Raw genomic sequence first — 23,887 nt, 5'->3', positions numbered from 1 at the left:
AAGAGAGTATGTTAAATTAATTCTAATGCAATAGAGTACGCAATAAGTATATTATGAAGAAATGAAGAACTTTCTGATGTCGATTTGTGAATTTCTTATTTATTTACATGTCTGGAGGCGGCATATATATTAAGGAAAGCTAACATAGAATCTCCCAAAAGTATTCCATTCATTACTCGTACTTATGCTTGATGTCGTTCCATTGTTTCTGAAAAGAGAAGAATTATGTGATTGTTATGCAATCAATATCATTCTTAGTTGTCAGAATGTGAATTGGAACATGTAATTTTCATGCAATATAATGATAATTTAATAATAAAAATATCTAACTACGAATGCTCCATGTGTTGTATTATATTTTTTCGCCAATTATGTAAGTTTTCATAAAATAATTTTCAACGAGACCTAACCTTATATTGATCAGCAAACTTTTTAACATTAAAAGCATTAAACTCACAGGTTAAAAAACGTCGAATAAAATACAGAAGTATAAAATCAATGTAATTTATATTTACCCCTTTGTTAATACTATCGAATATTTTATCCGCTGCTACATCAAAACCTCTTTCAAACATGAACGCAGTAACTAAAATAGCCAACGTATAGGTAGACGTTCGCCTGAGAACGAGATTGTACAATGTTGCGGAGAATTTAGCCATTTCGATTTTCACCACGTTTCTCTTTTAATTTCGGTTTTTACAACTTAACAGTCGCGTGTAAGCCGAAGTTGACGCTTACAACTTGCCAATAAACTGCGAGCAAATTTCACAATGGCTGACCTTTAAATTTAAGCCATCATCGATTTTACCGACCCTGTTATATTGAGAAATAAGGGGTCTAATCAAAGGCGTATATTTAGACCCGTTATTTTTAGAATTTAGTTCCAAAATCTCCGCTACGAGTCACCACTTTCTACTACAGTAAAAGCGATGCTATCGAGGCGGTTCGAAAAATATTTTGTAGCTTGAAGTTTCTAGTTTTTAATCATTTTAATGTCATAATTTTACCGTTGTTTTCATTTTCTAATGAACGTCATAAATCTCGATTAGTCCTTCTATAATTAGTCAAAGCCAAAAAATGCTTTTCGCTTTAATAATTTGATAAGTCAGCAGAAAATAAATTGCATCGCAACCTGTGAGGATGGAGATTCGTGCTTTCAAATAATTTTAACCGCTTTTACGTATGTTTTTTTTATTATCGTGCCGTAACTTTACAAACTTCATATAAAATTTGATCATTTGAACATTGATGAATTTCAATTTCTATTCGTGCAGTATTCTAACAAATAAATAAACTTTTTATTTATAAATAAATAATTCTATTTATAAATTCTATTTATAAATAAATAAATCTAACAAATAAATAAAATTTAACTATATATAAACTGGAAACTGTAGACTTCAAGTTGTAAAATACTTTTTGTCATGATTTTTACGGGAGATAATCTGCTGTATGTATACTTTGTCGAGTACGGCGATATCCGAGAGAAATGAAGTTTTAATTTTTGTATGTTACTAAATGAAAAATTAGTAAATAGCTTTTACTAATAGTAACGCATGAAAATTTATAGTAATTGTTGAACAATTATTTCTCTTTTACAATTATGCGAATATATTTGGATTGAGGTTACGTTTATAACCATATGGATATATTGAGATGCTATTGCAGAGCGATATATTTGCGTTTAGCCAATATCGTTGATACCTTCGCAACTGCAAGAGCGTAATCCAATCATACGAGAAGCAAACATTGCGATAACCGCAAGACATATCTATAAATATGTAATCACCTGCAACGACTCGTCAAGTATTATCATATTTATCGTTTTAAGTAAAGCGAATACATAGATAACCCGATCGCTTGGCATTGCTTTTGATCTATAAGCTTTTGATCTTTTTATAAAAAGTTTTATTATATTTTTAAGTTCTCGTTTTATTCATTCGTTGATATTATATTTTTCTATCTAAAATTTATACATCATGTGACAAATTATTGGGAAATATCAATAAGGATGCCTTCAAACTTTTTTATGATTTATCTATACAAATATCTTTAGTATGCACGTTAACTTAACATAATCCTATGGAAAAATTTAATTTAAAATATAATAATGTAAATTGTGGTTTATTTATGAATTTATTTAATATCGCCCACTATTATAAAAATATATGTGAGAGAATAAATTTTTAATTAAATAATTTTTCTCATGCAATTGCTAGATTTAAAAGTACAATTCAAGTTCAAAATAAGATTTTACTTTTAATTATCTATTATCTCTAGTATGTTGTACGCTTTGTATATAAATTAGTATGTATAAATATTATATTATTTTTGTTATAATTTTATTGCAATTGCATAGTAGTAAAATAACAATTTTCTCATACTACAGGTTCTTTCCTGGAAATTTGCTGAAGTGTGTTGAATAAATCTTATTAATAAAGTTCGTACTTCTTAAAGAAAATTAAAATATAATAATCAATATATTACAAATTAAATGCCGCAAATTACATAAGAGTGTAGTTCATGAGATAATGGTCGAGATAATGGTTATCAATGTTGACGTACGAAAAGCTCGAAGAGAGTGAAGAAATGCAGGAGAAGATGAAAAATAAATTCTTTATTTGATATTTCTTATGCAGGACTTTGTACACGTCTCTCTTTTCATGTATTGCTTCATGCAGATTTCTTATGCAGGACTTTGTACACATCGCTCTTTTCATATATTGCTTCATGATAATTATATCATTAATTATGTCATTAAATATATGGTGGTTTCATATCCTTAAATAACGGTAAAAAGGATGGCTAGAGAAAAAAATATAAAGATCTCATTGCAAAAGCACGACCCTTGTTTAATTTGAAAGTTTAATTTGAAAGTTCATTTATTTTTCATTTCAGGATAATATATCAAGAATTATTTATATGCAAATATAACGGAATTTATCACTTCGACTCACTCACTTCAGGGGGAGAAATATCAGGATATCGAATGAGGAAGCTATGTTCTAATAGAAACGAAATGGAATTAACTGAGAAGGAAAAGAGATGGTAAATCGAAACCGAAATTAAAAATTCCGTAACTGGTGATGCAACGACACGCTTCAATCGGTGCTATCATTATCGTCGCTTAACCTTCGCTGAGTTGCAATGATCCATCCGAAACAGCACGGGGTATCGCATGCAGACGGCGAAATCTTACGGCGACATTAGGTCAACAGGTTACCGATAATGCTTTTGTTCGATATAGATTTTGGTATAAAAGACCGCACCGGTCCAACAGACGGCATGCGGCAAACAGCATTGTATCAACAATGAGGTGCGCAGTCGTTCTATTGGCTCTAGCAGCTTTTGGGGCAGCTATACCCCAAGTGCCGAAACAGCGAGCTGGTAAGTGTGCAATCCTTAACGGGACTCTGTCCCCCGAAATCGAGTCAAGTTCTACTCAACTATCAATTTCTTCGTTTCGACTCTTCATTCTCTTAGAGGAACATTTGAAATATTACCACGGTCTCTGCCGAATCTCTCCTCTCGAGTCGGCTTGTTCACGCAGTTAGAACTGCTATTATTCCGCTCGACGGACATCCCGAACAATTGCGGGACGAGATCCGAAGAGATCATCATATCTGGACGAACGATAAAAATTTTTCTCTATTCTTTCTCTCCTTCTTCCCCAGCCGATCAAGAGCTCCTGAAGAAGCAGCAGGATTGCATTCTGCTGTTGCAACAGATCACCCAACCGATCCCGAACGAACAACTGCATATCCTCGGCACCAGCTATGACATCGAGAACAACTATCATCAATTCGAAAACCCGATCCTTGTGAAGTACTATGTCGGCGCTGTACGAGCTGGCTTGGTTCAGCCCAAGGGCACCGTCTACTCCAACTCCGTCAGCCAACTCCGCAAGGAAGTTGCTCTCTTGCATAGAATCTTGCTGGGTGCTAAGAACTACCAGACGTTCTTGAACACCGCCGCATGGGCTCGTGTCCACGTCAACGAGGAACAATTCGTCAAGGCCTTCATCGGAGCTGTGCTCCAGCGTCCGGACATGCAGGGCATCATCCTGCCGCCTTTGTACGAGATCATTCCTCATTACTACTTCGACTCTAGAATCATCCAGGAAGCTCAAGACGTTGTCGCTCAACAACACCAGAACGTCGGACAACACACTTACGTACAAAACGGTCAGACTTATGTTGTCATCCCGGTGAACTACAGCTCGCATTTACCCCATGGTGAACATCAGCTCTCCCATTTCACGCAGGATATCGGCCTTGCCAACTACTACGGCATGGTGAATCTCGCTGGATACTTGCTGCAGCAGGTGATTTTAGCAGTTTGTTAGATTTATTATCATGGTCTGGCTAGTGCAACAAGATGTAGCAGAATCGTCCCGAATTACATCCAGAATGTTCTGGGGGATTGTCCGGGGTGTGTTCAGCACATTCGAAACGATATCGATATGTTTCGTGCTATCTAGCAAGCCGCATGATAACGAAAAATTCCGAGAGATGAAATGTACGCTCGCGTCACTTACACATTAACATCCTTTTAAACGCAATTCCAGCACGGACCTCAGCAGACCCCGGTGCAATACCTACAGCAAGGCATCTCCCAGGAGCAGGAAGATAACAACGGCCAAGGATCCCGTTACTACTACATCCACCGACAGCTTTTGGCTCGCTACGAACTGAGCCGTCTTGGAGCTGGACTCGGCCCGATCTACGACACCGACTACACTCACGTAAAGGCGCCGTATCAGCCGCACTTCCGATTCATGAACGGTCTCGAGTTCCCTGGACGCCCTGAATACCTTCAGCTCTCTGCCACGAAGTCAAATCATCTCGTCAAGCTCGTAAAGCTCATCGAACAAAGATTGACCAACGCTATCGACTCCGGACACGTTCTCACCCCGCAGGGCGCTTTCCTCTCTCTCTACCAGCCACAAGGTCTGAACATTCTTGGAGAAATCATCGAGGGAACCGGCCGCAGCATTAACCCAAGGTAAATCCCCTCGCCGCCAGATCGAATATCGTGCGACATGCTGATTTCGTTGTCAGTAATGTGATGATCGAATTTACGACGACGCGTATATTTCTATCACAGGTACTATGGCAGCTTCCAAGCTATCGGTCGTCAACTCTTCGGCAACGCCCCCAAAGTACAAAACATCTACGACTACACACCCTCCGTTCTCGAATTGGGACAGACCGCTGTTCGCGACCCTGCCTTCTACCAACTCTACAAGAAGATCATCGGTTTGTTCCAACGTTACCAGGACTCTCTGCCCGCGTACCAATACAACGATGTCCTGTTGCACGGCGTCAAAATCCAGAACGTTCAAGTCTCTCAGCTCATGACCTTCTTCAACGACTACTATGTTGACCTCGACCAGGCTACTCCTCATAATGTGCAGCAGCAACACCAGCAACAGCAGCCCGAGACTTTGAAACAGCACGTCCAAGGACAGGTTAAGAGGTTGGATCACAAACCGTACGAATACACCGTTACCGTTCAGAGCGAGAGAAACATACCTGGCTGCGTTGTCCGCGTCTTCTTGGGACCGAAGTACGACTACGACGGCAAGCCTATCAGCATCTCTAAGCATAGACAACAATTCGTTGAGCTCGATCAATTCGTGACTGACCGTAAGTTTCCTGATTTGACTAAGCGCAATGGCTGGTTCTTCTTCAACAGATTGAAACTTTCTTTCTTTTCATTACGCTGTACAGTTCAGCAAGGACAGAACGTCATCACCAGGAACTCCCACCAGGCACCAGGCCTGAGCTTCGACTACCCGTCTGTTCAGGAGATCAAGCAATGCGTTGGCAACGCTATTCGCTCTCAGGCACCGTTCTACGTCACCGAGGTGATGATCGCATGTGTTTATTCGTAGAGTCCGATCGATGAAGGTATCTCGAAGGGCGACTAAAGCAACTAAACATAAAATATCTGTTCTCGCAGCCCCACCAGGTCTACGGATTCCCAGCTAGGTTGGCTCTTCCCAAAGGTCACCGTGAAGGATACCCGCTTCAGTGGTTGGTTGTGATCTCTCAGCCCGGACAGCAAAACGTACCCTACGGACCAGTGGTACCAGAGCAATACCAAACCTACCAGCAGAGCGAATACCAAGTAGTTGATGTTGAGAATTATCCTCAGCAGATCCAACAACACACCACCAAGGTAGTCGGTACGAAACCGACCGTGGAGGTTGTGCCTGAGACCCTTCCCATTGGCCAGCAACAAAGCCAAGGTGCGTTGTTGTCCACGCCAAAGAAACAAGATCGTTTATTATCGAGTGAGACCAAAAGAATCAATTATTTTTCCTTCGCAGTCGTGAGAAACCACTATGCTAACATCTACACTCAGCAACACGGACAGTACCCATACACGCACACCCAATACAACGTCGGCCAAGGCCAAGGCCAGACCGTATGGCAGGGCGTGCAGACCGGCATGCAGGGTCAGCAGTACTACGGACAAGGACAACAGCAATACGTTCAAGGACAACAGCAATACCAGACCCAAGGAATCTATCAAGGACAACAAGGACAAGTACAAGGACAAGTACCGTACCAGTACCTCGGCGAACAAGCCAAGGTCGGACAGAAAGTCCAAGGTGGAGTGCCTACTAGCGTACCAAGCGTACAAAACGTACAAGGAAGAATGCCAGGAGTAGAAACCGCAAGACATGTAGTACAAACCGAGGGGATACACAGCGGCTTACACGGCGACGTTCAGCAAGGCAAATACCAAGGAACCTACCAAGGACAGAGCCATCAAGCACAAGGATACGGCGTAGGATATTACGGTAGCGGACTGTACCACGCCGGCGGCTACCAGAACATCTTCGGTCAGGGACAGAAGGTACAGGAGGGACAAGTGAACGAATACTACCAGGGCAAGCACATCTCCGAGATCATCGGCGGTGCTGTCTCTCTCGACGGCAAACCCTACGGCTACCCGTTGAACAGACCGCTGACCCCTGGCGCTCTCTTCGTTCCCAACGTCCATATTCAGACCGTCTACGTTTACCACGAAGGACAACCCACCAATGAGGTGCTTTATCAGTAATGTGTTCCTACCAGACTAGACGGCGGCATCGCGTAATCGCTGGCGACGCCACCGTCGAAAACTATTTACTGTTTTTTTTTCGTTCAATGATCAAGAAAAGATTTATCGATGTGTCAAAGTAGCAAATGCAATTAATAAATTGCTCTAAAACGCACATGTCTCGCAATCGACTTCTCTTCTCGTCTCGTCCTCCTCTGCGCACTCTTCTCCAATCCTACCGACGGAAATCCGGCATCCAACGAGTTGGGATTAACGCAATAAATAAGACAATCTTTTTCTCTCTCTCTCTCTCTCTCTCTCTCTCTCTCTTTCTCTCGCGCGCGCGCAAATACAAATATTATTTCATTAAAGAAGTTTACGGATTTTCCCGGGCGGTCATGACCAGTGCGAATTGATCGCGACGCGATAACCTGCGGTAGCACTCGTCGTAACCGCTCGTTGCCACCGTCCGAACGCACGCTTATTCCCCGGTCATCATCTCCATAAATTCTGCGAATGAATCGAGTCGTCAATTAAACCCACAATCGCGTCTTCGTTGTTGCTTTCATCGCTTTGTCGCACCAACATGTTACGTACCGTCAAAGTCCACCGTGCCGGAGCCGTCGGTGTCGATCTCCGCGATAATCCCGTCAAGATCGGAGCTGGTGAGTTTGTCGTCGAGCGCCGCCAAGATCTCCTTCAGCGTCGCCGTGGTGATGTATCCGTTACCCTCGCGATCGTACATTCGGAACGCCTCCTTCAGCTCCTCCTGCATCGCCTCGGCGTCCTCCTCCTCGAGGAAGCGACCGGCGATCTTGCAGAAACCGTCGAAGTTCACCTTACCCAAGCCCTCAGGATCGTTCTCCTCGATCAGAGAGTTGAGCTCGCCGTCGTCGAACAGCTGGCCCATCGTGTTCAAGATCGTCGAGATCTTCATGGTGTCGATGAAACCGCTTTTCGTCGTGTCGAACATCTGGAAGGCCTTGCGCATCACGGCCACCTTCTGATCGTCTTCCTCCTACGGGCGTTCGATGACCGATGATAGGTTCGCGCCGACATTTCGAATGTTTCGTCGGCTGCGACGCGCTCTAATTCGCGATCGAAAGCTCGACGCGAGAGAAAGAGAGCCGCGAGGGTCTCGAAGAGATGTTGCCCTCCGCGAGTAACGCTTTCGTGGAGCGTTTTCTCCGGAAAGCGCTCTCTTAGATAACGCTTTTACATAACGTGATCCGCGCGGATACGCGTGACACACTCGCTCGTTCTTTCTTTCTCACGTGGAGTCGATTCGATCGGCGCCCGGCTCTTATTCCTCGACGAACGAGCAAGCTACAGAGAGCTACCCGCGGCTTTACCTTCCTACCGATCTTACCATGTCGATTGTGAGTGAGCGGGCCTTCGCACCGTATTCGGCAAAGCGCGAGTGACGAACGACGGACGACGGACGACGGACACTTGGAGAGAATCGGTTCTTCCGTCCCGGTATAAAGACTTCCTGCGCGTCTGCTAAACCAGCTAGAAAGCCGGTGGACACAAAAATAGAGCACGCCGACGAAAAATGAAATATGTTATAAGTGAATACCGCGCACGGCTTCTCCACGTCGTCGTCTTTCACGCGAAGGTCGACGCGCGTTGTATATATCGCGCGTTCTAATTAATTGCCTCGATCCGCCTCGATGTTCGACGTGCGAACAGTTCAGGACAGACGTTCTTCTTCTCGTCGAGAGCTCTTCCACGTCGTACAAAAAATAGTCCTCGCTGTTCCTACGTATCGATTTTTCCAATCGCAGCTACACACCCGCGCATATCCGCTACATATCCGTATTCCGTATTAAGCGGCCGCGAAAAGCCGTCGAGAAATGCCGTCTCTTCCAATTCCTCATTATCCGTCGACGCCGATGACGTTTCGCGCGTTCTATCGCGGTGACGACGGAAGTTATTTCCAAGGTGCCGGCGGATTATGGCGTCACAGGCGGACAATGCACGTGGGAAAGGCGTGAAATTAGCACATACATGCCTGCCTTTGCGGTATCCATGAATGAATTCACGCGCGCGAGAGAGAAGGCGAGAAGAAAACGAAGAGGCTCATCGAGGAGACATCAGGGTGTCACACCGGCCTGTATCTCGTTACGGTATAAACGTTCGTCACGCACGTATGCGCGCGTAAAAGCTTAATTGTACGTGAAATTAAGATCTATATTACGCGACAAAAGTAGATCGGTATAACAACGTCAAGTCGCGCGTATTTCGGAGTCACCGATAAGCGCCGGAGGGCTCCGTCCCTCCGCCTCGCCTCCTGTCCCCTTGTAATCGTTTATCGAGTGATATTCCAAGTTTGAAGTAGGACAGTGGCGGGCCGTATTGCCGTTCTTAGGCCCGGCTGCCTACGCGTTCCGTGAGTTGCAAACCGTTACAACACGACTCTATCTAGCATGCAGCTAGAACGGTGTAAAAATATATTTCGGGCCGCCGACATCTCGCGCCACGCGCGAACACGATTCATCGACATGTTTCGCGGAGGGGGGGAGAGAGAGAGAGAGAGAGAGAGTCCTCTTCCAGTCGAGGAAAAAATAGGTCACAGAGACATCTTTTCCCCGTCGATTAGGATTAGATTGTGTGACTAATCGCGGCTAACTGCGAACGGAACGCGGCGGGCGCGGAACGCCTGCGGCACGATTACACCCGATACAGCGGCGGTTCCTCCAATCGTCCAATTTACATGTGCCGAGTGACGGAAAGAGATGAGGAAGAAATTCTTCGAGAGAACTGCTGAAGATAAGTCAAAAGCGATTTTCGACTCGACGCGATACAGATTACCTTTGTACCGAGATCTGTAAGAGTTTTACATAAATTTTCGGGATCTGAAGAACGAGCTTGAAAGCAACGACGAAGTGAACGGACGAAAAAGTACGTCGGTCTTTAAACTTGGTGCAAGAAGATGTGTTGCTGAAAAGTGACAACTTTTCTTAAATATGAGGAGTTTGAATCTCCATGCGAGATATATGCCACTTGAGACGTATGGAACATCTTCTCGCAAAGTACCTCCGCGCTCCTCGAAGATCTTTATCTTTAATTAGCGTAATTAATCTAATTCCTTCATTTCACGCGTGGGACGACAAATCGCTCGCAGAATTGGCGGTCCCCGGACATTTCACGGCTGTAACGCACGCTAAATAGTCTTATTACACATATTTTCGGTGTATCCACTTTGGCGAGCGAGGTAAACGCGATGGCTATTGCACGATCGTGCCAAATTTTGCGAGGCAATTTAGCTCGTGCTAAATTAACGCGCCGTGAGACATAATTCTTAACTCTACGTCATGCGCGAACATTTTGAAAATGTAAGCGCTTCCTCTATAATTGACACGTGAATATAAACGGAGCTATGCGACGTAAAAGAAAGACATCGCTGTTGCTGAAGACTCGTCGACCAGTTGCAACATGCTTGATCGATGTTAGTGATCGATGACAAATATCGGATTTGTCGAAGATTCGTCCGTTCGTTTTATCGTTGTTTTCAAGTTTCTCCGCTCGTTCTTTAGATCCCGAATTACATAAGGGAAACGAACAGACGAACGTTTCGTTTGTTATCGTTTAGACGCGGGAATATCGCGAACGTGTTAAAATTCGGAGCATTACGTCTTCGTACCGGACAGGAGCGTGTAGTTGGACATGTAGTTTGGCGGAACGAACGAACGAACGCCGATCGTACGCATAACGTCGAAGCGTGAGAATACCAGAAACAGATGCTAAGAATAAATAAACACACGACAGAGTCGTTTCTAAAATCACCCCGACTAGATTCCGCTGTTTCGCAAATGCGACAGCTCGTGGCGGCTCGTCGGATTTTTTCATCGCGTTTTCAGAAATACGTCGGTTGGATAGGCGAGGCGCGGGTTACGCTAATAGCGGTCAAGTTCGCTTTAGCGTAACGCAGCGCTCGCTGGTACGTGGAGGTTGTGACAGAGACGGATGACATGTTATTTTGCGCCGGGGAAATTTTCGGCAACACGGGAGAGTCGCACACCTATTCAACAGGAAATAAGTACGTGTGTTGGTGCTAATAAATAAGTTTAAACGCTGTTTAAACTTATCAGTTCACACTGAACGAGTAGTTACAGCCCGAATTAAACGCAGGGATAAATATAAATATGTTTACTGAAGATTAATATAGATACTAGGGGAGAGAAGTATTTTAAACTTTAAATATTGAAAAGATGATGCAAGTGTGTGTGTGTAGAAGCACAATCTCCTGATTGCCTTGAGCATATACGCGATGCACAGATAATACAATATCTATAAGAAAAAGATTTTATATTTTTCAATCTTTAAAAGGCGATACATCTCAAATAAATCAATAGCAAAATCCTCTGGGGAAAAATGACTACCGCACGTATTGCGTATCAAAATGCCGATATCGTCCGTGTTCGACGCTAAAGCCCCGATACAATCGCAGATAAATTTTAGTATACGCAAATTCGAGAATTCAAGCGATACTTTGGTGAAATCATCACTGCTGCGATTGAGCAGCAATATCATTCAATTTGATCGTTTTTATCTTATATAATACAATAATTATCTTAATGACACACATCGTTAGATATACAATAAACGCATCTCCGCCACATCAAAGCGATAAACAACAGATAACGAAGCGTTTTGTATCGCGTCATATTTACCGAGAATAGACCCCATTATCTGTCATTATTACTTGTGAAAACATTACGCCTTTCACGCTTAATTATACTTGTCCTTCAGTAGGCCGACAACCAAACATTTTCCCTTCAAAAACGGATATAAAAAGTTAAATATCGAAAAGAGTTAGGTCAGAGACGCCACGCACACTATAAATTTACCGTTAGAAAAGTATTGGTAAAAATACCAGAAAGTTTCGTGTTATTTCTTCACCGTGAAGACTTGATAACAATGCGTAAAATTCGTTTTAAAGTCTTATCGTTAAAGAATTACAAACATTCCTTCACTACTACAGTAAAATGTATAAAAAAAGACAAGATGTGTGGCACTGTCTTTATCGTACAAACTATAATTTAGATTTTACTTTGAAAATCGGCAGTACTTTCTGACTGACGCAGACTGTTATATGAAAATCTAGCATAAATATTCGCTCGCAAGCCGATAACAAAATAACCACCCTATTGACGCACGTTGTGCCGTTCTTTATCGAACAATTGTTGCAAGTACTCTCTTATTTTATCGTTATTATAAATGTGGCATGAATGACATGTACGGTTTTAGAAATTGACGTTCTTCCTCACAATGGTAACTAAATGATTCGTTGAATCTCGAGTGGGCAACTACTCGAAGTAGAGATGATACATTGTATAATCACATCGAAACACATTTCTTACAAATCTTTAAGCGTTGAAACTGTAAACACCTCGATAAAGCATATGCAATATTGTGTCAAATCAGTGTGCGGTATGCTGTAACGATAACAAAATTCTTCCACAAAAAAACGCGCAAAAGTGTAGGAGACGACTAGACTGATTACGTTATAATTGTCGTTTTGCAAACCGAGTATCGTGATGGCAAGTATCTGTAACACGACGGCGATATCGGTTAGAAGACGGAATTTTCGTACTTGACTTTCTTTCTGTTTCACAGCGAACGGAAATAATATTGGTATTGTACCGAGAAACAATAACAACATACGAATGTTGTCATCTATTTGATATGCACTCAATATACCAGACGTCAGTAATGCCAGAGGTACAATCTCAATGCCATAGGAGTACCAGTCGTAAAAGCTGCGAAAACATCTTGCCGTAACCGTCGATGCCGAGGTGAATGGGATTCCTGAAAAGATTTAAGATAATGTTACAGTTACAGGTGAGAAAGTACGTATATAGTAAGCAATGTACACAGCACATTTAGCCTGAACATACACACTAGAAACAACTACAAGATTCAATGTTATAACTGTGCTATAATTTGTACAGGAAAAGTGTTTGCAAAGAAATGCAATTTGATCACACGATTATACTACCTATCAGATCAGATCGTTACTTGTTGGAACATGTAAGAGATATTGTACTACATAGATATACAATACTCTAAAAAATATATTGGTGCTCATTGAAATTTACAGCGGATGTAAGAAACCCTACATTGTTGCGAATGCGTGTGCAAGAACACTCTAACTGAAATGTGTGCATGGAGATTTCAAAGTTGCTAACCATTTGTGCATAAAATGATCTAATAGTACAAATAGCTTTAATCACTGTTTTATAGCATAAAATCTTAAAATATCATTTATCTTCAAAAATATTTGAGAGATATTAAGAGAGAAGATATAAATATCTATATCAATTTGCAAGTTGTATAAAAAACTGGAAGCTGTAGAAAATCCAAATCCTTTTAACATGGCTAAAAATAAAATGTTAAGCAAATTACAAGTGTTATCTGCAATACAATTAATCTTATCCCATCAAAATGGTTCCTCACTTGTTCCAACGACAGTACATAATTTGTATAAATTACCGTAAATCCGTAATGCTGATAAACAGAAAACATCTTCCTCTTCCATTGGAGATTTAGACACAAAAATTAAATGCCACGTATGGCTATGTGTCATTTTGTATCAACGGTTTCTTGTTGTACCCCCTCCTACCCCCTACATAGTTATGACATGGAATCTTGGGTGGTCCATATCTATAAGTTATTATGCTTTGAACAAAGAAAATAATGGCAGAGAGAAGATCGTCAAAGGAAGATACAGATATGTATCTTTGAATTACTTGTGAACAAAATAAGTACACATAACTTATAAATAAGAAAGATTAGAAAGAGATCGTAAAGTAGTAATAATCAACGATAATATTCATAATAAATTGAGAATAAATTGAAATAAAAAATACATATTCTCTCTCTGAGACTAATTAATTTCATCGATATATCTTAGATATAAGACACTTGTTTGTTCTTGCAACAGAAGCAACAGGTAAATACGTACGTTTACGTACGTAATAACAGGGCACTGGCCTTACCGAATCTGAAAATTCCCAAGATCGAGTGCATAAAGAGAATGCGGAAGGCACTCAGACACCACGTAGTTGGCAAGACCTTCGCCCGGTAAGGCTCGGTGAGATATCTCATGCATACCGCAGTCACCAGCAATTTCACGAAATGCGCCACCGCGCTGCCCGCGTTCACCATGATCACCGCCTGATCGCGAAGCCCGTTGCTTTTCGTCGAGATGATCCGTGATCTCCCGCTCGAGGAGGATCGACGGAGTTTCCCATCCGAGCCGAGTCGTCGTCGATCGTACGTTGGAATTACTTTAGAACGAAATTGCGCATCTTACCTCCTCACTTGTAACAGGAGCCCGAATCTAGTCGGGCGGAAGCAGAAATGCATGGCGCTGACCGAGGTGGCATTGTAGACGAAGAGGTGAGGCGATTTCGAAGTATCTCGAAATGTCACGGCCACGGGAACCCGGAATCCGCACGCAGTGAGCCCCGCTGAAGAACGAGGAATTCGGCGAGACTCTGTAGAACGAAGCCTACATTGCGCGGCGTTTCATTACGATTTAAAAGATTGAAACGCGCGCACACACACACCTGACGCGACTCGAAGAGTGAAATGACTCGCGCGGTAGCCAATCCACTTTCGCTTTTCCGGGAAATAATACATTTGTGATGACGCGCTGATTGGTACACCAATCGCCATTCTATGCGCGTCAGCCATAAGAATTCGGGAGGTCAGTGACGAGACAACAGGCGTGCACGTGTACATACGTCCCTGTACCATGCGGTACAGCAGTGATGCTGACGAGCCGGATGATGAATGAGACGAAACAAGGACGATGAATTGTGCTCGAGGGAAATTCGCTTTTTAGCTGTCTTGGACTTTGGATTCGCACGCGAATTCGCACGTGTCGGTGTCTACACGAGACGTGATGTGTCCAAATTTCGTGATGAACACACGACAGCATGGAGGAGAGGAGAAGTCGACACCCATGAGAAAGAGATTGAATTACGAAAACAAGCTCATCCTGGCGCCGATGGTGCGAATCGGCACGCTTCCAATGCGTCTACTCGCCCTGGATTATGGCGCGGACATTGTTTACACTGAGGAACTGATTGATTGGAAGTTACTTCGTTCGATTCGTCGAGAGAACGGTGAGAGAGATCGTCGTTTCTTCTTGCTTTCGGTGATTAGGGCCGCGAGGTCTGTGTTCACGCGAATTGGTCGAGTCGAAGAAATTTGTACGATTTTTTTTTTAATTATTCTCGCAGTCTTAAGCTCATGTCATCTAACGCAACTTGGCTCTGACCTGTCTTTGGGTTCTCATTTATTCGTCCGAGTTACTTATTTGTCGCTTTACTTGCAGATGTTCTAGGCACTATCGATTATATCGACAAGACGGATCGCACTGTAGCGTTTCGTACCTGTTCCCGTGAGCGAGACAATGTGGTTCTCCAGATTGGCACTTCGGATCCAACAAGGGCCGTCCAAGTCGCTAGTATGGTGGAAAAGGACGTTGCTGGCATCGACGTTAATATGGGCTGCCCCAAAAAGTTCTCCATACTCGGGGGAATGGGTGCTGCTCTCCTTACCAACCCACAGCAAGCAACCAGCATTTTGCGGAAGCTGATTGAAACTGTGTCAATACCAGTCACTTGTAAAATACGCATTCTACCCAATCTGGAAGAGACTTTTCAGCTTTGCGATACCCTCACCTCTACTGGTATCGAGGCCATCGCTGTGCATGGTCGCACAATCGACGAAAGACCGCAACACTCGAATCGCAACCATGTTCTCAAGCTGATCTCTGACAGATTGTCGATACCAGTGATTGCGAATGGTGGATCCAAAGATGTACAGAATCATTCCGATATATTCAGGTAATGCTGAGGCTGCCTTACTGATCCTGATTCATTTTGTAAAACTGTTAATGTGTTTCTACAGGTTTAAAGAAGAAACAGGTTGCAGTAGTGTGATGCTCGCTCGCGCAGCCGAATGGAACTGCTCGGTATTTCGTAAGGAAGGTCCGCTCCCGATGGAGGATGTGATAAAATCGTATTTAAAGTACGCTATCGATTACGACAATTCGCCTTCTAATACGAAATATTGTGTACAGAATATATTGAGGGAGCTGCAGGATTCTCCGTTGGGCAGAAAGTTCCTTGACGCGCAAACGTTGGAACAAATATGGTGAGTTTGTTTCTTTTTCTTTACCCTATTTTTCTCTTTTTCTTGCTTTTTTCTAATAAATATGTTCTCTTCAGTGACTTGTGGGGATTGGGTGACTACTGCCGATCCAAGAGAAAAGAGTTCCTAGAAAAAGGCTTGTTGGGTCGGTTTCAAGTGACGCCAGTGATCTTCGACGAAGATACAAAGGACGATTGCATTTCTCAGAAGAGAAAAATGCACGACGAGGAAGACGTCGCTCTGATGCGTTGTGCCTTTTTGAGAAGCAGTTATACAACAGACTCAGAGCTGCCAAAAACCAGATTATGCAAGTGGACCAAGGATCATCATAAAAAGATGCCAGTATATGATACTCGAAAAAACGACAAACTGTTCTGTTCTGTAGTTACCGTCGATGGCAGGAAATATGGTTCCTCTTTTTGGTAAATTATACTCGAGAATGTTGGTTTCTCTCTCTCTCTCTTTCTCTCTTTCTCTCTCCTTTCACATCTTCATAGTGTGTCTTTTTTTTCCAGGGAGAAAAATAAGAAATGGGCCGAACAAGGTGCCGCTTTGGTATGTCTGTATTTTCTAGGGATCATCGACGAAAAGAGTCTTGCCACTGGCGGTAACGTTCTTTCGCGATGATATCCGATTTATCCGACCTATTTAACGTGTCGACAAGTACTTGATATAAACATCGAAATATACATATATGTAAATATTATTTTTAACGAATAAATCGTTCTTGTTTATACTTTATTTGTTTTGAAGCACTTATTCTACGACCTTGTTTCCTATTTACTCGAAGCAATGCTGTTTACTACAAATGAGGTAATGTCATTGCAAAATATATATATATATATATATATTTTTTTTTCTTTCATATTTGTATATTTTTCTTTTATATCTGATATTCGTGGAAACCAAATGTAATTTTTCGTTCGAAATGTACCGTGAAATATATAATTAAAATATAGCACACAGTCGAGCACTACACATGCTTTGAGATAAAATGATTAATTTGACATGTTTGATTTCAACTTCAAGTTTTGTAGCAAGCTGTTTAATATATTGTCGTTCATCTCACGCACCTGACAATTTAAGACTCGTCATTACATGATGTATCTTAGGATTAAGGACAATAAGTAATGTGCACATATATATTTCCGATTGAAGAAATGCCGAACGCATTCATACATACAAAATACATCACAAGCCGTCAATTAGCTTTGACTGTGCGTAGAACAATCGCTAGAATATGTTAAATCAAATGTATTTAAATGTAATTTTCTGAAAGCATATGATTTAATTATTACAACATATAAGCACGCGCAAAGAAGTATACAACAATGCTGACACATTCTTTGGTACAATGATCAAGATGTAGGCTTCATAATAGGAGATATTGTAACATTTGATTATACAATAATGCTCAAGAAGCCAATTTGTACTAATTATAATATCGTTATGCTTATAGATGCGCTTCCCTCGTAATTGTACCGAGAAACATTAGTATTAATATATAATTTCCTTGCTCTCCACAGCTGACAAATCCTTTAATAAATATAACAACATGCACTACTAGATATTAGAATATATTTCGTGTTTTTGTAAATTCTGCATTATCCGTAGTTATTCTTGAAATGAAGAAAAAAATATTCGTTCAAATACAATGAGCTTTTTGGATCTTGATGGAACACAGGTTAAATCGTTATCACTGCCTATATCTGTATCGGTATCATTATCTATGGTCTAAAACATAACACTAATGGATTTTGTGTCATATATAGCTTTACTATAATATAAATGGTAAAAATTGTTTTTTTATTCATTCTTTATCATAACACGCGATAATGTCTCCATATTCAGGAGAACATACCACAATAAGTACCATAAATAATGATACCAATTGTCAATATGTGCAATATAATAATATTTCTCTATTGCGTATCCTTATATAGAATATAAATCTGGTTAAATAGGCCTCCCCCTCGATGGTATTGATTAATATATGTTTCATATAATTGTCATCTTATATATCAATACATACATACATATACATATATATATATATAGTGTTGTTTTAGGTAATTAGGTGTAAATCATGTTTTTATGTAAAATCAGATTAACTGATGTATATATCAGCGTCCGTGAGCCACTATTAATAGAATAGAATTTTGATCGTTAGTGCACATTATATTACGATACACAATATATATTAAACGAATATAAAATAGTTTAAATAGAAGTGCCTGTCCTTTCCCGCTTTATCACTCTCGATATAATTAATATTACTTAACATAATGATCTCATGTCGTGCTGCATAAAGTGGGAGACAAGCTCGCTAAAATTTACAACATAATTAAAGTTAAATTATATTATTCATCATATTAAAAATAAACATAAAATACCTTCTACAAATAAGAATCAAGAGAATTCAGCTATCGACACAAAATAATATTTTATGTTGAAAGAATAAAATTATTGATCGATATGCGAAAAAACGAAAATAATCAATAATTTGGTCGCTATAAAAAAGAATCAAATTTACCAAGAACATATTGAGAAATGGCGCAATTTTATTCATATATTTCATTCTTTTACGACTTTGTAAATAAAGACTTTATTATGCCTTGTACGATTTTAATGATGTATAACATTCTCGTCTTACAATAATCCTATGTATTATGATGTGTATAAGATTACTGTAACTAATAAATACATCAATTGTCATTTACCTCATGATACGGCATACGCACAACTAAATTGTACAAAGTGTTCAGATTAAAACGAAGAGCAGGAGTAAAGGGTCAATTCAGATCGCAGAAGGATGAAGCGGTGGACAGATAAGCCCCAGCCCCTAGCAGCACCCACCACCTTGCGCACTACCTTGTCCACCAGTACCTGGTAAACCTCCGGGACTTGTCGGCGAATGTTGTGGTCCAATCTTAATACCATTTGCCTGTGCAATTATTAATATTCATATTTAAAAAATTTTAACTGCAAATCCTAGACATTTATAAATATTATTAAAAATATATGAAATAATAGAAATACGCGATATAGAGGAAAACAATCGGAGAATTGTGTACCCCTGTTATTTTTTAACCTCTCACACATGTTGATATACAAGACCAGCAAGACATATGTATTTTATAAAATATATTATTTTATAATACTTATAAAATACTTTGATATTAATAAAGAATAATGTTACAAAGTTATGGCTATATTTATGTAAGGTCTAAGTAATTTTTTACTCACGTGTATGCAAGGTATGCACAAAGTAATTGGAGATATCATACCTCGTTATTGATGTCAAAGACTCCTTCCTGTATCTTTTCATATATCTCTTTTGCTGTATTAATGAATGCTTCTTCTACATTGGCTGCAGTTTTGGCACTGGTCTCCATAAAGACTAGACCATGTTCCCGTGCAAAAGCTTCACCTTCTTCTCTCCTGACTTCTCTTCGGTTTTCCAAGTCGCTCTTGTTACCAATCAACATGATAACCATATTGGAATTTGAATGTTGCCTTGCATCTTCAAGCCAAGTTGTAAGATGACTAAAGGTTTCCCTACGTGTAATGTCATATACCAATAGAGCTCCAGCCGCTCCACGGTAATATGACCTTGTTATAGAACGGAATGCCTCTTGACCTGCCTACAAGTAGAGTCACGAAAATTAAAAATTGATATTGACAGTCAGACACATACACAAGTCAAAATTTTATTTATATATTTATGTAATATTTAAATAAATAAAATTGTTAATACACAAAAGATATACATCATGTGTATGTACATATATATATATATATATATACATATTTTTTTTTTCATTCAGAGATTAATCAATATGGTAAAGAATTTGTACCTGAAGATTGACTTTTAACTAATAACTGTTAGTAATAATTCAAAGTAAGATGTTAACGTTCAAAATTTATGAAATAAATAATTACAGTATCCCATATCTGGAGTTTAATTTGCTTGCTATCAATGGTAATCATACGAGCTCCAAACTCAACTCCTATTGTCAAGTCATGGACTGGCTGAAATCTCTTATCCGTAAACTGAAGAAGAAGACAGGATTTTCCAACTCCTGTGCAAAAATAATATCATAATGTTTATTCCACTCATGTCATAACTTTTGACTGTAGAGTCCCGAGGTAAAAGTAGTCTATATTCTATTACACAAGACTCTTCTATACTTGTGCACTTGGTGTCTTACTTTAGTGTTTACAAGTATTTATATACATGTAATAAATTTACAATATATTATGCTTATTTAATTTAATTTTATATCTATTATTTAACATAATTTCCATTTGCAAGACACAAGCTATCGGTGTTATTACTTAAAGAAAAAAAATTAAAACATCTTCATGCATATTAATAAATGCAGTATGCAAAGTGCGTATCTATCGGTGACATAAATAATTTCATTATAAAAGACACGATGATATGCTATTTATAGCCGCCAGCGCTGAAATCAACGAGAGAGCTTATCGAATATAGTTGAACACGCATTGTTGAATCAGCGATCGCTTTTGTCAAAGCAGCAACAGATCGAGATAATGATGCTGAGCAGAAGGAATGTGAAAACTTTCGTATCAAACAACACAGTTCAGAACAACGAATATGACATCGGGACAAAGGGGGGATCTTCGCAACGAGGTGTTCGTCCCCGTAACGTCGATATTTTTTCTCGGCGTTTGCAAATAGGAAGTATCGCAACATGCGTGAAAATGAAAACAATGGGCTCATGTCGCAGACGACGCAGAAAGCTAGAGAGACGAGGAACTCGTCTCGGTATCGTTGCCATCGCGCGATCGTACGTCGAGTACTTTTACCTGTGTCTCCAATAATGATATACTTGAAGAGGTACGCGTACGACATTTTGGGATACGCGTGGCTCGATAAAATTCGCAAACAGTTCTCTCGACACACCAGGAAACAGAGCTGTCGCTTCTTTTCACCGTCTTATCTCTTCTGCTCCAGCATAACGTCACGGACACGCTTCGGCAGGACTCGGCTCGCCTCGCATTCCCTTCGGCTTTTCAATATTACTCGTCGCTGTCGTCACGCGTGTGAGGACACGTCGTCGTCGTCATCGTTGTCATCGCAGCGTAACGTCGCTCGTTGATTGGTCATATCCTGGGACCAATCGAAACCGAGCGATAACCTCCCGCGATTCACACAAACATGGTCGCGAGCGGCTTTATTCAACCGAATTGAAACCGGCTGCGTTCAGCAGAACAAAGTGATCAGTGAATGCTCAGTGATTCTCGCTCCTGATTGGTAAATACTTCTGGGTCTATGAAGAATCTAAAAGAATGCTCCAATCACAGACAATAATCATTAAGCGCTCACTGATCATTTTGTTCTATTGAACGCAGCCACTATCACTTTTCATCAGAGAGGAACGTGAGAGCGGCCAACACGGCGTTTTCGGCGACACCGACACTTTCCGCACTGTCAAAGGGCGCCATCTGCATCCATTTTGAGAGGGGAACTACGATGCTGCATCTAATTTTAGGTTTCGGCGGTAAAACCTACATGTACTGGCAGTACATACTACATCCGTTTTCAGGCGGTTTATGTCCGTACTACAACCATAATAGCGTACTTAACAAGAACGGTCTCGCAAATTGTTAATATCTCCGTTTCTATTGGGAATTGAAAGTCGAGCTTTATGGTAAGAATAGGATAGATATAGGACTATATTGTGGTAAAAGAGTGTTCATGTATCTTGAGCCGTTTAGGAGACAAAGGCCCGTTCCTATATTTTTAACCGTTTAAGAGATATCGAAGGTTAAAGTTTTTAACTTGTACTGTTAATATCTCCGTTTCTACTGTGAATTGAGAGTCGAGCTTTATGGTCAATATAGGGTTGATATAGAACTATATTGCAAAAGAGCGTTCCTATATCTTGAGCCCTTTAGGAGATATCGAAGGTTAAATTTGCTATCGATCAGGTTCGCTTATAACTACAATTATCTCAAGAGCGTTTCTCGGGAACATTCCGTTCGAAGGGTTAGTCCGCGATAGAAAGTTTCTTGCAATCGGGGGCCGAACGAGAATACCTCAAGCTCGGCGTGCGCTGGCGCAATTTCTGCGCGCATTATCTACGCTACTCGAGACAATAGGGATCGTGATGAATGGACAATATTGCCAAATAATTCTACAGCCTGTTTTGCAAATAAAAGAAAAGTAGCCAACGGTATCGGCATTTATGCGTATGAATATATTTTACACAGACAATTGAATATTGTCAAATAATTAAATCGTTAAATAATTCTGCGGCCCGCTTGAAAAATAAAAATAAAGCAGCTGATGACGGTATCGCGTTTGTACATATTAATATCTCTTATTGAGATAACTGAACATCAAAAGAGAATCATTCAGTATTTTAAATCTCGTATGTGATGCAGGCTGTCGATCAAGTAATCCTCTGATTGTTTCGAGCAATGTATTTTATTAAACGTCACAAATACACACATGCAAGAATCTATTTGCAATTCGCATTGACTCAAACGATATTTTTCAGTCCCACATCCGTCATGCAGAATTTTGTTTCTCTTTTCATTTTGACTCACCGAAACGACTTGCAGTCAGAGCCGGCCACGTTCCGCTTCAACTCTGTAACAAAAAATTCACATTTGCTCATCAGATCAACAGACCAAGATTTTGACCAACGAGTGCGGGCGAATAAAAGAGTGGTTTACCCTCTGCGATCGTAATTCAAGTCGAGCCGGAAATTATATCCCAGCTCTAGATCGCCAAGAGTCAAACAGAGGACTATAGTAAACTTGTAAACTTACCTTCAAGCCGACTCTGCTTGGCCCGAACCAGATCCTCCGGTGCGGCATCCGCGTCCGCCGGATTGCTGTTGCTTTCCGCAACAACTGAAACAGAAAAATAATTTTCTCAGTTGATAACCTGCGATAGAGAGAGAATATCTTTGATCGGGACGAATCGAAAATACGGATATATTTTGATACGGAATTTTTGTTCCAACATTGAAAATTTAAATGAGACTTGAAGCTTTCAAGAGAGCTGATGAGGAACAAGTTGCAAAGGCAAAGATCGTAAAGGGTTGAACACAAATGTATAGCAAAACTTGTAAACTTTACCTTCTGACCGACTCTGCTTGGCCCGAACCGGATCCTCCGCTGCGGCATCCGCATCTGCCGGATTGTTGTTGCTTTCCGCAACAACTGAAATAGAAAAGTAATTTTCCCAATTGATAACCTGCGATAAAGAGAGAATATCTTTGATCGGGACGAATCGAAAATACGGAAATATTTTGAAACGGAATTTTTATCTTTATATTTTTGTTCCAACATTGAAAATTTAAATGAGACTTGAAGCTTTCAAGAGAGCTGATGAGGAACAAGTTGCAAAGGCAAAGATCGTAAAGGGTTGAACACAAATGTATAGCAAAACTTGTAAACCTTACCTTCCGACCGGCTCTGCTTGGCCCGAACCAAACCCTCCGGTGCGGTATGCGCGTCCGCCGAACTTGCTTCCCGCAACGTCTGGAACAAAAATTTAGCGTTCCTGGTTGGTAAGCTGCGGTAGAGAAAGAATGTTTGGTCGGGATGAGTGGGGAGAATATTCGCTACGGTTTTCTTTCTTCATTGACATTGAAAGTCTAGATAGGACTTGGAGCTCTTGAAA

At 40.8% G+C, this 23,887-nt stretch overlaps 6 protein-coding genes across 9 annotated transcripts; 2 read left to right on the top strand and 4 right to left on the bottom strand.

Moving 5' to 3' along the window:
* Positions 1 to 107: 107 nt before the first annotated feature.
* On the bottom strand, positions 108 to 801 carry ox (ubiquinol-cytochrome C reductase complex subunit oxen). The gene is made up of 2 exons (XM_011140507.3): positions 516 to 801; positions 108 to 208 (listed from the first exon to the last, which is right to left on the bottom strand). The coding sequence occupies exons 1-2, from the start codon at positions 657 to 659 to the stop codon at positions 173 to 175; spliced, it is 180 nt and encodes a 59-aa protein (XP_011138809.1). The 5' UTR covers positions 660 to 801; the 3' UTR covers positions 108 to 172.
* Positions 802 to 3,264: 2,463 nt separating this feature from the next.
* Hex110 (hexamerin 110) lies at positions 3,265 to 7,228 on the top strand. The gene is made up of 7 exons (XM_011140506.3): positions 3,265 to 3,387; positions 3,675 to 4,324; positions 4,568 to 5,004; positions 5,107 to 5,648; positions 5,733 to 5,869; positions 5,965 to 6,253; positions 6,335 to 7,228. The coding sequence occupies exons 1-7, from the start codon at positions 3,312 to 3,314 to the stop codon at positions 7,072 to 7,074; spliced, it is 2,871 nt and encodes a 956-aa protein (XP_011138808.1). The 5' UTR covers positions 3,265 to 3,311; the 3' UTR covers positions 7,075 to 7,228.
* A 146-nt stretch (positions 7,229 to 7,374) lies between these two features.
* TpnC25D (Troponin C at 25D) lies at positions 7,375 to 8,602 on the bottom strand. Its single transcript, XM_011140505.3, has 3 exons — positions 8,423 to 8,602; positions 7,651 to 8,071; positions 7,375 to 7,563 (listed from the first exon to the last, which is right to left on the bottom strand). Exons 1-3 carry the CDS (start codon positions 8,423 to 8,425, stop codon positions 7,535 to 7,537), a joined length of 453 nt encoding a protein of 150 aa, XP_011138807.1. The 5' UTR covers positions 8,426 to 8,602; the 3' UTR covers positions 7,375 to 7,534.
* A 2,745-nt stretch (positions 8,603 to 11,347) lies between these two features.
* Positions 11,348 to 14,652, bottom strand: LOC105182804 (uncharacterized). 2 transcript variants are annotated; one of them, XM_011140500.3, is made up of 2 exons: positions 14,058 to 14,652; positions 11,348 to 12,867 (listed from the first exon to the last, which is right to left on the bottom strand). In XM_011140500.3, exons 1-2 carry the CDS (start codon positions 14,224 to 14,226, stop codon positions 12,416 to 12,418), a joined length of 621 nt encoding a protein of 206 aa, XP_011138802.1. In that variant the 5' UTR covers positions 14,227 to 14,652; the 3' UTR covers positions 11,348 to 12,415. The 2 variants fall into 2 exon arrangements, with proteins under 2 accessions (XP_011138802.1, XP_011138803.1); XM_011140501.3 differs by lacking the exon at positions 14,058 to 14,652 and adding an exon at positions 13,552 to 13,722.
* Positions 14,653 to 14,779: 127 nt separating this feature from the next.
* Dus2 (Dihydrouridine synthase 2) lies at positions 14,780 to 16,965 on the top strand. Of its 2 annotated transcripts, none has more exons than XM_011140503.2 (5): positions 14,780 to 15,191; positions 15,404 to 15,917; positions 15,982 to 16,227; positions 16,302 to 16,665; positions 16,740 to 16,902. In XM_011140503.2, exons 1-4 carry the CDS (start codon positions 14,969 to 14,971, stop codon positions 16,648 to 16,650), a joined length of 1,332 nt encoding a protein of 443 aa, XP_011138805.2. In that variant the 5' UTR covers positions 14,780 to 14,968; the 3' UTR covers positions 16,651 to 16,665; positions 16,740 to 16,902. The 2 variants fall into 2 exon arrangements, with proteins under 2 accessions (XP_011138805.2, XP_011138804.2); XM_011140502.3 differs by having other exon boundaries at positions 14,787 to 15,191; positions 16,302 to 16,646; positions 16,740 to 16,965.
* A 387-nt stretch (positions 16,966 to 17,352) lies between these two features.
* Positions 17,353 to 21,286, bottom strand: Rab2 (RAS oncogene family member Rab2). 2 transcript variants are annotated; one of them, XM_011140499.3, is made up of 5 exons: positions 21,058 to 21,286; positions 20,167 to 20,306; positions 19,512 to 19,868; positions 18,945 to 19,168; positions 17,353 to 18,550 (listed from the first exon to the last, which is right to left on the bottom strand). In XM_011140499.3, exons 1-4 carry the CDS (start codon positions 21,101 to 21,103, stop codon positions 19,067 to 19,069), a joined length of 645 nt encoding a protein of 214 aa, XP_011138801.1. In that variant the 5' UTR covers positions 21,104 to 21,286; the 3' UTR covers positions 17,353 to 18,550; positions 18,945 to 19,066. The 2 variants fall into 2 exon arrangements, with proteins under 2 accessions (XP_011138801.1, XP_025160684.1); XM_025304899.1 differs by having other exon boundaries at positions 17,353 to 18,364.
* Positions 21,287 to 23,887: the final 2,601 nt, after the last annotated feature.

This window comes from Harpegnathos saltator, unplaced genomic scaffold (genome assembly GCF_003227715.2).
Source record: "Harpegnathos saltator strain DR-91 unplaced genomic scaffold, Hsal_v8.6 scaffold657, whole genome shotgun sequence".
In the NCBI taxonomy this organism is placed as follows: domain Eukaryota; kingdom Metazoa; phylum Arthropoda; class Insecta; order Hymenoptera; family Formicidae; genus Harpegnathos; species Harpegnathos saltator.
The sequence above is the reverse complement of the archived record's forward strand: the minus strand, read 5'-3'. Positions and strand labels throughout refer to the sequence as shown.

Bases quoted from the DNA above. Each gene is read 5' to 3' on its own strand.
- ox (XM_011140507.3), bottom strand. From the start codon at position 659: ATGGCTAAATTCTCCGCAACATTGTACAATCTCGTTCTCAGGCGAACG. The intron at 209-515 runs GTAAATATAAAT...TTCTCTTTTCAG, and splicing joins TCGATAGTATTAACAAAGGG to AAACAATGGAACGACATCAA.
- Hex110 (XM_011140506.3), top strand. From the start codon at position 3,312: ATGAGGTGCGCAGTCGTTCTATTGGCTCTAGCAGCTTTTGGGGCAGCT. The intron at 5,005-5,106 runs GTAAATCCCCTC...TTTCTATCACAG, and splicing joins GGCCGCAGCATTAACCCAAG to GTACTATGGCAGCTTCCAAG. The intron at 5,649-5,732 runs GTAAGTTTCCTG...TACGCTGTACAG, and splicing joins CGATCAATTCGTGACTGACC to TTCAGCAAGGACAGAACGTC.
- TpnC25D (XM_011140505.3), bottom strand. The intron at 7,564-7,650 runs GTACGTAACATG...ATTCATTCGCAG, and splicing joins CGGCACGGTGGACTTTGACG to AATTTATGGAGATGATGACC.
- LOC105182804 (XM_011140500.3), bottom strand. From the start codon at position 14,226: ATGGTGAACGCGGGCAGCGCGGTGGCGCATTTCGTGAAATTGCTGGTG. The intron at 12,868-14,057 runs GTAAGGCCAGTG...AAATCTTTTCAG, and splicing joins CTTGGGAATTTTCAGATTCG to GAATCCCATTCACCTCGGCA.
- Dus2 (XM_011140502.3), top strand. From the start codon at position 14,969: ATGTGTCCAAATTTCGTGATGAACACACGACAGCATGGAGGAGAGGAG. The intron at 15,192-15,403 runs GTGAGAGAGATC...CTTTACTTGCAG, and splicing joins TTCGATTCGTCGAGAGAACG to ATGTTCTAGGCACTATCGAT. The intron at 16,228-16,301 runs GTGAGTTTGTTT...TGTTCTCTTCAG, and splicing joins CAAACGTTGGAACAAATATG to TGACTTGTGGGGATTGGGTG.
- Rab2 (XM_011140499.3), bottom strand. From the start codon at position 21,103: ATGTCGTACGCGTACCTCTTCAAGTATATCATTATTGGAGACACAG. The intron at 20,307-21,057 runs GTAAAAGTACTC...ATTTTTGCACAG, and splicing joins TATCATTATTGGAGACACAG to GAGTTGGAAAATCCTGTCTT. The intron at 19,869-20,166 runs GTAATTATTTAT...CTCTACTTGTAG, and splicing joins AACTCCAGATATGGGATACT to GCAGGTCAAGAGGCATTCCG.